Genomic DNA, 11,852 nt, shown 5'->3' with positions numbered 1-11,852 from the left:
ATTGTTAACGTCTCTCGTTGGATTTTTAAATAATCTAAATTATGGCAGACAGGCAGACACATCACGATAAGAATTAATTAAATGAGAAGTTTTAAAATTCGAAGTTTTTGATGAGCTCAAAGGTGAATGGTCTGACCAATAGGGTCACTGTTATGGCGGCAGAAACTTCGATACTTCCAGTCGCGTCGTCCCGTTCCTTCCACAACAAATCACTTAAATTAACGATTTCGTCTCTTCGTCGCTTAAAAAAAAATTATCCGCGTAATTTACGATCGATCGCTGCACTTCCATGTCACGTGGGAAAGAAGTGAATTACGAAGGATGATGAAACGCCATGGTAGAATTGCGATTTAATTATCCTATGTAAATGTACATTTGTAACAAGTGACATTTGCGACTTGTCGAGCCTGGCGAACCGCGCATTATGATAAATACAAAAATCGCTAGAATAATTCTTTTCCGAGCAGCATTTGTACTGTTCTCCGTCGTTAGCGCTAGCTGGCTTCGCCATTAGCCCAACTATTAAAAAAATTATCAACAATTGCGCCTTTACAATTATATCTAGGCTGAGGCTATCGTGCTTCCGGGACACGGCTCTATCGCCAGAGTTTTCGAACGGACGACTGCGTCGTCTTCCGTGGCGTATATCGACTTCGACTCCTGTTTCTCCTGTTCACTCTGCCATTGTACCTGCAATGCAAAAAAGACGCGATAAATTCCTCGTAGATTTCATAAAATTATACAAATAATATCTAACAAAAAAACGTAGTTATATCTGTTAAATTATTTTAGGTAGTTTGTGCCCTCAATATTAAATATATTAAAGCACCTTCTGTTTGTGCTGCTTGACGGCCTCAAGGCACCTGTCCATAACCATTTTTTCCGTTAACGTGCCGTCCTCCGAGGCGTAGGCCGCCGCTTGCCAAGTGACTCCGAGTTTCGCCAACTCTCGGCCGGACATTCCCTCCGTCAGATCGGCCATTTTGCTGCACAAAGAACTGTAGTCAAACTGCGCGACCTTCAATCTCTTCTTACCCTCGATCGCTGGTTGGAGAACGTATTTTTCAAAGTAGAGGCGGACCAAACGCTCGCGCTCCTCGCGGCCTGGAAGACGGAATTCCACCATCTCGTCCAATCGGTCGTTCACCGCCCAGTCAAACTGCTCTGGCGTGTTTGACGCGAGCACCAGCATGAACTTGTTGCTTTGCTCGCCAGTTCTGTATAGGAATGCATTCAGCATCGCTCGAAGATCTTCCGAGATGTGTTCGCTCGAGCGTTTTCTCAGGAACGCGTCCGCCTCGTCGATGAACAACAACAGTCCCTTACGGGATGTCAACGCCCAATCGAACACTTTGTGAATGGCAGTGACGCCGTCTCTGCCCAACGGCGCCAGATCGCCGCCCGTCACGATCGCGTAGTCCATGCCCGAGTGTTCCGCTAGCTTCTTCGCGAACATAGTCTTACCCGTGCCTGGCGGACCGTGCATCAGTATGTTCCTGTACATGCCGCGATTGTACTTGGTGTTCTTCGTGGCTATCGCGATGTCGCGGAGTCTCTCCTCGAGCTTCGGCGCCAGGATCACGCCGGACAGCGCGTCAGTTTGTTTGGTCTTTAGCTTCTTAACCGCTTGAATGGGGTGTCGAACGGTATCGAGAACCGTAAATCTCGAGGTCTCGCGCACCAACGACGGTTTTCCTAGGCGAGACTCGATGTAGCGCGTCGCCACGCTGGTCGAGCCCTTGGCAGTGTATATTCCGAAGGCTACGAGAGACAGACCGCCCGCCGCCGCGAGGATCTTATCCCAATCCTCCAGCAGAGCTTTGGCACCCGAGCCTAATACCGAACCAGCTGTTCTGAAAAATATAATTGTGAAACGAATTTTAGCTGTAATAAAACATACGCATATAAGTAATAAAATAACTTAAATAACAATTACTTACTTTATCGACTCTAAAACGGTAATTCTCTTTTCCGAGGCTTTTAATCTAATCTGCTCCAGATTGAGATCCTGGTTTTCTCTGTCAATCTTCGCTTTGGCTTTCAATTCCGCCTCCAGTTTCCTCATCTCGTTCTTATGCCTCAGTTCCATCTCGTGCTCTATCGTAGCTTTTCTCATAGCTTCTTGCTTGGCTACCGATTCCTCTTGTCGCCTTAGATTCTCATCGTTCATCTTTTGTTGCTGGAACAACTGATCCTCATAGCGCTTTCTAGACAATTGGTCTTGGTACTGTGCTCTCATTTGATGCTGCTTGGTCTCTTCCTGCATAGTTTTCCTTCTTTCCTCACCCTCCACTCGTTTCTGCTCCGACTTTAGCTGTTCAATGCTGGCTTCGTATTTTTTCAACTCGGTCTGCAACTCCACCTGCTTCGTGGTTTCCTGTAGCTTGGACAGGTCCAAGGCTTCTTTCGCATGTTCTACATTAAAACAAGACTGTATTTTAGATTTTTTAAATTCTTAGAACTAAAAAAAACATAAAAAGTAAATTAAACCGAGATTAAAGCTGATCAGTCTGCAGATCGAACATTGTTGGTATTTTAAACAATAAATAAAAGGTAGAAAAGGTATATACTCAATTTATAACTATTGCAATATTTTTCTCACAAATCAATATTATTAAATCTATTAGCAATACTTATATCCTCTCTATAAAGTATCAGATGCAATTATATCAATTTTTTACAACAATATTCATACATAATTTTGAAAAAGATGTGCAGATTTTATTTACAAAAAAGATCTCAATCAATGACAAGTATTTGACAAGCGGACAGTTAAAATGCAGCGGAATGTCATCAATCAGACAACATCGTTCACGAAGACTCGAGTCCTCGGCATTTCAAAGAAATCTCCGTTCGCCGGATCGATCGACGAATTCTCCGCGAAAAGTTGCGTCATTCCGCGCGCACGAGAGAGAGAGAGGCAAAGTTCTCCTCGTGCGCGCGTGTCCTAACCTCAAAAACCGCCCGCTTACGTAACCGCGCGCGCGGCTTTTCGCGTAAAGTGCGCGAAACCAGGGTGAAAAAGGCATCGTACTGGATCGTTCGAGTTCCTTGGCAGCCGCAGCGGCCCGTTCCAGCGCGGCCGAGTCGAATCTGTACGCCTCCATTTGAGAACCGATCTTCGGCGGCGAACCACCGCCACCGCCACCGCCACCGCCACCGCCACCACCGTCGCCCGCCGGCGGTGGCGGCTGCACGAATTGCGTGAAATCCTGTGGCTGCGAATTCCGGTATCCGAATAACCACGACATTTCTCTTGCTGTTTACCGGCGTGCCCCGAGCGAAAGGTTACACTTGACGCGCTCTGGCACGCGTATTCCGGAGCGTGTCTTGTCACGTGTACGCCGCTCCGACCGCGGTGAATCGCCGATGAATGCGCAGAATCCCGACTCACGTCACGATGAGTTTCGGGATGTGTAAGTAATTGGTGCGTTCGTAAAAAGTTGCATCAGGCTTTCTGCCACCGAGTGCGCCCGTTTGCATGGGAAAAATTTAATTGGCTGTCGTATTCTTCGGTCGCCGTTATGCGGCCATAAAAATTAAGTCTTGCAAATGGACAAAGTATCAAGAGAAATAATCGACGAAGAGGATGCACTATCTAAAATTCCAAGAATTGCGATTCCGAGAAAGCATCTTGTTTAAGGAATTAAGAGATCGACAATATAATTTCGGAGTTATATTTATTAGTTGTAAGAATTTCGAAAGTTACTTTTAGATACTTAATTCAAAGAAATTAAAGCAACGTACATACAAAATATTGAACGATGTAAAAATATTTTAATAATTGGAAAACGTTTCTTCTTACAAGTTTATATGTAATGCTATACTTATGGCTATAGACGCAATGTTTGATTTTTTAATTAAAAAATACATAACTAATCGTATTCTAATTTACATGGAGCTTATAGACTATACAATAAACAATACCTCTCTAGTGGCCGAGAGGGGAACTCTCGAAGTTTCCCGCGCTCGCCAATCGCGGGAATCGAATCCTCACGGGCGCCGACTATCGATATATATCGATGATCTCACCGTTCGCGGCAACGTTCCGACGGCTGCGGTGAGTGTGCTCTTTTCAAACATGGGGAGGTTATCCGCTTAGAGGCAGTGGCAGTACTATGTGGGATCTCGGTAGTCGTGGCGCCGTGGTGTTGTTAAGTGTGACGTGCGGATGCGTGCTGATATACAACGCCTGGGGCGCTCTCCTGGCGCTGGCGTTCACCCTGCTCCTGGTGGTGTACGCGTGCTACTCCCTGCTCGTCAACGACAGTCTGCTGTCGCCGCACGCGTATCACGTTCTCGGTTACCTGCGGGAGGCGATTCACGAGCTCGGCGCGGCCCTCCGTGTCGTTCACGTCCACGGTACCGGTTACGTGCGTAAGCTCTGGCATAGTGCGAGCCGTTGTTACCGCGAGCGTTTTCCTCCGTTCAGGATGGACAGGCGACGCGCGAGCAATTATCAGCTCAGCAGCGACTCGTACGCTGCCAAGCGCGGAGAGTCGCCGTCGTTACCCTCATCGCCATCGTCGTCGTCGTCGTCCAGGTTTGGCTTGATCGATCAGTTGAGCCCGATCCCGTGCGTTCCCCATCGTTCGCGCGTCAACGATGCGCTCGGGACGGACAGTAGGCTGTATCACGCCGGTGATTACGATTGCACGTCGCAGCAACAGCAGCAATCTATCTGTGGCAAGCACACCTCTACACCCGTCTTGAAACCCGTCGACAAAGAGAAGAACCCCTGGAACGGTGATCTGATCTCGCAGTCGCATGGCGCATCCAAGAAGATTCCACCTATGCACGCTCAGAATCATACGCTGAGCCGCGGGGAGAATGTCACGCAGTTCAGTCCGGAAGGTTCTCCGTGGGGTATGAGTATCAGCCCCAAGATGCGCCCTAGACCAGCCGGCGTAAAAACGGTCCAGACAGTCGCTGGGCCACTGTTAGCATCCACGAGATACAATATCGATCCCAAGTAAATACACCCTTGTGGATACATAATTTAAGAACATGTTTTTTTTTATTTCTTGTTCTAATATTCATATTATTTTTATTACTTCTACAAATACTTGTAGGATTATAACAAATCTTGCATGTATTTTTATGTATTAAGTAATTTATATTTTTTGGCATTGTTATACTGATTCTATTTCCTTTTCGAAATGCAGGGTATACACGGACGTATCATCGCCGGGTCTTACAACAAGGTTGACCAAGTATGCCACGGAAGCAAATAATAAATTAATTCATCAATCTCAGTACGGCACTGGACAATTTCCAAAAGTTAATCTACATGCAAACCCAATTCCTCTGTTGAATGCCAAGCTGACGAAGATGAGGATGCCTGTAACGGTCAGAGTGGCGCCGCCAGAGGTGACAAAATATTCTCCACCTGAAAGGCAAAAGATTCTGTCTAATATTTGCCACACGGAGAACAGATCGCCCACGAGCGTTGTCCAGGTCTTGCGAGAGATATCGTTGAAACGACACGCATCGACGGAGGATGTTAGCTTCGACGTCCCTAAGAAGCAGAGGACAGACTACTTTAATGAGGACAGAGAAATGATTCTAGAAGAAAACAAGAAACGAAGTAGGGATGAATCATCTAAATCAGACGAGGATCTTTCTCCCCAAAATAAATCTGTCAGACCTGCAAAACGTACAAAAACACAATCCTGTTACGATATCTTAAACTCTTTGAGTTCTAGCGCCCATACTGCCGCTGGAGTTAAAAGAAAAGCAGGTAGGTATCAAATTTTATTTAATTATATATCAGCAAATCGTAGGATGTACATAGATATTTATCAACGTCAACATGTTTGTTTGTACAGTTGATTTCTCGCGCAGTGGTACACCCGACTTCGAAAAGCATTTCAAATCTCTGGAAAGCACACGGTCTAGTAGCTCACCTATTGTGCCACAGTCTCAGATTATAGAGGTTATAGATTTAGACGATGGTAAATCTGAATTTAAAGAAGTATATACGAAAAATCCCGAGATTCCTAATTCTAAGAAAGCAGAGGAATTTCCTCTGGTAAAAGGAATATTGAAATCATCGAATAAAGGATCAAGGCTCAATTTGAATAAAATAGGGCCTGTAGTTCATAAGAATGTGAGAAGTACTAGTGAAACTGATAACAACAAATCTGCTGCGCCAAAATCCATTAAATTGACGGATAAACTATTTATGAGAGCTGAACCTGAACGGAACGAAGAGTTGAAGTCGCTCGTGGAGGAACCGGGTAATATAAGAGTCAAGTTTGCGACGGACAATGTGGAAGAAATAAAGAAAGAGGACATACGAAATATGAGGAAAAACAGTATGAAAGCCAGACTTCAAAGTATGTTTAATGCAATATCAGGAAAGGGTAAGTAATTTATAATATTGTATGTCAAGTTGTGTGTGTAGAAGAATAACAATATTTCTTATTAAAGGATCTAAAGAAACACATTTTATTTTTCTTTGTCCATTCTTTTTTCTTATCTTGACTTGTATAACAATTGTTTTATTTGCATTTTTAGCAGAGAACAAAATCAATCCGGATGTCGTGATTCAAGCGGACGACATTAACACAGTTACACCACCGGTCACACATTCAGTCACGCTTCCAGTCAGTTGCGCGACTCTCAACTCCTCGACAACCACAACAAATATCAATACCACACCGCTGTCCACCGCGGCCATTGTACCGAGTGGTTTCTCTTCGTCGAGGCCTAGTACGAGAATCGATACAAAATCGGACGCAGCTTTACCGAAAATCACGTCGCCAGCGCAATTGAATGTGCCAGCAACAAATACTCTCGAGGCGAAAGAAACGAATTTAACCGCTAAGACGATTGGAACTACGGAGCAAACGAAAGTTGTGTCAATCGCGCCTGCAGTTACGAGCACGAAGTCCTTAGAAAAAGTCATATCTTCGACTCCAAGTATAGCAGCACCGACTTTCACTTTTGGCAAACCAACCACAGAGATACCGGCTGCAACATCGAACAGCACTTTGCCGAGCTTTGGCACCGGTATCACATATAGTAGCAATACTTTTACGCCAACTTTATCAAAGTCTACTAATTTCTTGGTAGTCGATAAAGCGCCATCGAGTTCAACATTCGCACCGATTAATCCTAGGACTGCGGCTGAAGGAAAAATTGAGACGAATAAAATCTTTACTACAAGTGCTATCATTAGTTTGTCCAGTACCGGGAATACTCAAACTACTCCTACTTTTGCTTTCGGTAGCAACAAACCCGCCTTATCTCTCGTGACGCCCACTCAAGTAGCTGTATCAACCTTGCCGTCCCAATCCCCCGGGACGACATTATTGCCGGTCAATACAACTACTGCAACTAGCATCGCCGGTTTTAACAACGTTGTAAGCAATAGCACATCGAGTAGCGTTACAACGTCGTCCGCGATCGCACCTTTGTTCAGTTTCGGAAGTAATAATACCGCTTTGCAATCTCCAAAGTCGGATAACTTCATGTTTAACCAGCCTAGCAGTAACGTTCAACCGAAAATGAACGCTTTTGGAAGCCTTGCAAACAGTGGAGCAACATCATTGTCGCAAGTTACGACTAACTCTTTCAATTTCACGCCCAACACTTCGATAACGACCGTCGCAAATAATTCGTTTACCGCGAACACCACGACTGCCGCAGCATCGACATTCGGACCGTTGAGCGCGTCTACGTTCTCATTGGGCACGACGTCCGCTACTTCCTCGATATCTACTCTATCCCCCAGTAAACCTCTATTCGTTTTTGGCGCTTCCAATACTTCAGGCACGACGTCCTTGGCTCTACCAGCTACAATTGTTAACAATACGAGCAGCTTGAATACGATAAGCAACAATGCGATTCCCGCATTTGGAGCGTCCACCACTACCACTGTTCCACAATTTGGTACGCCTACGACCACAGTTTCACAATTTGGAACACCTACGACCACGGTTTCGCAATTTGGAACACCTACGACCACAGTAACGCAATTTGGAACACCTACGACCACAGTATCGCAATTTGGAACACCTACGACCGCCGTTCCACAATTCGGCGCACCCACCACATCCATTTTCGCCACTACGTCAAATACAACGACAAGCGCGAACATATTTGGCGCAAGCAACAACAGTCAGCCACTTTTCGGAGCTGCGCCAGCCTCCAAAACAACGCCAGAAACCGCTAGTATATTTAACAGCCCAACAACCATGGCTTCTTCGATTTTCGTCTCGACGACTAACGTTGTGTCGACGTCCGGCAGCACGCCTAGCTCCAGTTTGTTCTCCAATGCTAACGCTAATTCAACTCCGACTACCGCGGCACCTTCAGTATTTGGTAGCGGCACCCCGGCTTTCGGCCAGACGAAGCCGTCGACGTCTTTCGGAACGGCGAGCGGCATGTTCGGCAGCACGACGGCACCGTTATTCGGCTCGACCACGCAAACCGGCAACACGACCGCTCCCGCGTTCGGCATCGCCGGCAACGTCTCCACCAGTGCGATCACTTCCGGCTTCGACACCACGAACAACACGACGCCCGCGTTCGGGACACCTGGCGTAGGGACGGCGACAAACGTGCAGGCGGCACCGGCTTTCGGCGGTACAACCGGGATATTCGGCGCGACCGATAATAACGCACCGTCGGTTCCCATATTCGGAGCGAGCGCTACTCCGGCTACCGAAGCCTTCGGCATCTCCTCGCCGCCGAGCACTTTCGGCGCGCAAAATCCTCCGAGTATCGCGTTCGGTGCCGCAAGCGGCGGCACTACGTTCGGCGACAACAAATCTCTATTCGGAGCGACGCCGGCGACCGGCACGAGCTTCGGCACGTCCAATCCGCCTGTTCCGGCCTTCGGGGCTGGTAACGCTAATAACGCGAGCGGTAGTACAAATAATATGTTCGTCTTCGGGAACGCTCCGAAAGAAGGCCAACAGAACCCGACGTTTCCCTTCGGATCCAACTTTAACGCTGGAAGCAACAATCCCCCGGCTGCAGCGCCTGTCCCGTTCCAGTTTGGATCCTCAGCTTCCAAACCTCCAGGTAATCAGGACTAAATTGTTTTAACATTGGCGTGATTGTAATCATTGAAAATTCAAGTTGCGCTAAAAGCATCAAACTTTAGATATAATACAAAAATCTAAATGTTTGTGAAACACTATTCATGATCGCGCAATCTTTTACTACTTTAGAAACTGATTGGATTATACTAATTGCATTTGCATTCTTCTGTTTTCCAGCACCAACGGGATTCAACTTCCCCACACCGTCGGCGCCTGCTGCCATCAATTTCGGAACCACGACCGCGCCGCCGCCGCCCTTCAATCCCTCGACGCCCGGCATGTTCAGCATCGGAAGCGGATCTACCGCGCCGCGATCTAGACCAATTCGCACGCGGAAACCGAGATGATGGAGAATGTAAATGCCGCCTGTCCGAGTGCATATTTTCGTTGAAATATATATTCCAAGTGTTTATTCAATTACATTGTTTTATATATGGAGGGGTAAAATACCACAGTGGTGTAAGTCAAATTTTTAAAAATATTTTCTCGTGTGCATAGATGCAATTTATATATTGTACAGATTGCATCTATGCACACGAGAAAATATTTTTAAAAATTTGACTTACACCACTGTGGTTTTTACCCCTCCATATGTATATGTAGTGTCTCGTGTGTAAAAGACGTACATTCGACATGCGTATGTCGCGCATTTCGATATTTAATATAATTTGGTAAATAAATCACATGACAGATTGCACATATTGCGGAGAGATAATATTGTGGAATACTAGGCGGTTTGCGATCACGTTTTTAAAATGCGTTCGGTGACGGTTGCTAAGTATATCTACTTTGTATATAGTACATATCCTCTTACGAGATACTACATGTGGAGTGTCTTATCCAATTTGATCACCTGCGATATCTTTGTTACATTTAAAGGTATGGAAAAAAAGAAGTAACGAAGAAGTTGTTTCGATTAAAAAAAAGACAAATATTATGATCTTCATACGTGTAAACAAAATTTTTTTTATTCATGTAAAAGTATTAAGAATGTAAAAAAAATTAATGATTTAATGAAATGTTTCCTACTTTGTTCTGTGTGATTCTTACATAAAATGTTAAACGTCTAAATATATAAGCTATATATAAAAAGTACTCACTTTTTAAGTCCACACCTTTAAACAATTGTTTTTTTTTAATGTCTATTTTGTACGAATATGCGGAATTATTAGGAAAATTACATGAAATTATACAACAATTATATTTTTATATAAAAGTCATATTATAAAGATGTTTTCCATGTAACAATATGTTTTTTATATAAATATTTCTATAGAAAACTAGTTGATCTGTGTGTATTTAAATAAATCAGCTTTAAATCATTACCTGTTAAAAGAGAGGTCAATGATTTTGAGAACAAAGTCCTGGAAACAGGGACTAAAAAAATTTGTCCGCTAAATGTTTGTCCTTTCGAGTCGACTTCTCCGTTACACATTTCTCTATACCTGTCGAAAATAACAAACGTATTACGGACGGTCGAGTTATAGGTGAATCCTGTGTATTAGTCTATTCACATGTGTTTTAGCCCATTATACTCGCTAGGGAAGAAATGGCATAAATTTTTCAAAAGACATCTCTAACTCAATGCAACTTCAAACGCAACGACTATCGCCGGCAAGTCTCGTTGTTGCGCAATAAAATGCAACACGTGATTCAGAAATCCAACAAAGTGCAAGCTTATCTACCTGTACATTTGTAATTAACATAATGTAAAACGTAAGGTAAAACGATGTTTTAAACGATATGTTTAAATCGGGAGTACCTATGCGCATCTATCTTTACGATTGTATCTGTATCATTCGTTTGTGTCTTAACGTTCGCTGATTCGTTACTCTCATTATATTTGCTGCAAAAATCCATTATTTCTATTAATTTCGAACCGTATGACACACCTCATGTTCTCCGGAAAATTTCGCATCGCAGGGGGGCAAGTTATGCGACAGTGGCCATAACTCACTCCCGATGCGAAATTTTCTCCACGAAATACAAATTGTGCTTTAAATAATGAAAATGCATTTGTTATAAGCGACACGGATCCCCTCCCATTTTCTCTCTTTGCGTTACTAATGCGAGTGAAACTCTTAAAACGTTCACACACTTATACGACGAGATTTAATACGATAATCTTCAAAGAGACGCGTGTATGCGTTGCGTTTTGTACGAAAAGAATTTTTTAAGTAAAAATTCATGTAAAACGTGAGTTGTATCCGTTATTTGATTGCCAGCTCGGTGCGTTTTCTGTTTGAGTGACGTATCCTCGTCGCTTTTTTCCTGCTACACGTATACATACATGTGATGATATTAATCATGTGCATTAGTCAACGTTAGGCAACAAGTGCGTCGCACGCTACACACGTGGAATTGTTATGGAATCGAATACACCTTGCACTCTTCTTCCTTTAGATAGTTTAGGTATCCAGAACGTTAAGAACTATAATAACTATATTATAGATCTCTGAAATGTGTTGCTGATTAAACGACGCTGTTCGATTTTTAAAAAAATTGTACATAGAGAAAGAGGGTCTGAATGCGTTTAAATTATTATCGTCTCTTTAACGCGTTGATATAAGTTCGACACGTTCGAGCACGTGCTGTAATATATTGTATCTCGTAATAAAGAAGAGGAGAGCTCCGTGTTCTCTCGTATAGCGCACAATGTACATTACAATAAACAATTAAGCGTTTCGAGTTTTCTTTAAATCGTTAATAAAATTATTACTATTGAAATTCTCTTCCAGTTTCTGCGGCGCCGAAAGGTACGATCATTCGCGTACGTTTATCCCAAATCCGAACTTTTTT

General features: G+C 44.0%; 2 protein-coding genes across 2 annotated transcripts; one reads left to right on the top strand and one right to left on the bottom strand.

The window, feature by feature from the left end:
- Positions 1-325: 325 nt before the first annotated feature.
- Positions 326-3,383, bottom strand: Bor (ATPase family AAA domain containing bor). Its single transcript, XM_071726516.1, has 4 exons — positions 3,035-3,383; positions 1,941-2,415; positions 830-1,853; positions 326-690 (listed from the first exon to the last, which is right to left on the bottom strand). The coding sequence occupies exons 1-4, from the start codon at positions 3,249-3,251 to the stop codon at positions 562-564; spliced, it is 1,845 nt and encodes a 614-aa protein (XP_071582617.1). The 5' UTR covers positions 3,252-3,383; the 3' UTR covers positions 326-561.
- A 655-nt stretch (positions 3,384-4,038) lies between these two features.
- LOC139787429 (uncharacterized) lies at positions 4,039-11,780 on the top strand. The gene is made up of 5 exons (XM_071726515.1): positions 4,039-4,972; positions 5,166-5,740; positions 5,829-6,365; positions 6,520-9,033; positions 9,231-11,780. Exons 1-5 carry the CDS (start codon positions 4,119-4,121, stop codon positions 9,398-9,400), a joined length of 4,650 nt encoding a protein of 1,549 aa, XP_071582616.1. The 5' UTR covers positions 4,039-4,118; the 3' UTR covers positions 9,401-11,780.
- Positions 11,781-11,852: the final 72 nt, after the last annotated feature.

This window comes from Temnothorax nylanderi, unplaced genomic scaffold (assembly GCF_030848795.1).
Source record: "Temnothorax nylanderi isolate EJ_2023f unplaced genomic scaffold, tnyl_v1.0 TNYL_tig0009_pilon, whole genome shotgun sequence".
NCBI classification, from domain to species: Eukaryota; Metazoa; Arthropoda; class Insecta; order Hymenoptera; family Formicidae; genus Temnothorax; species Temnothorax nylanderi.
This window is presented reverse-complemented; position numbering and strand designations above follow the sequence as displayed.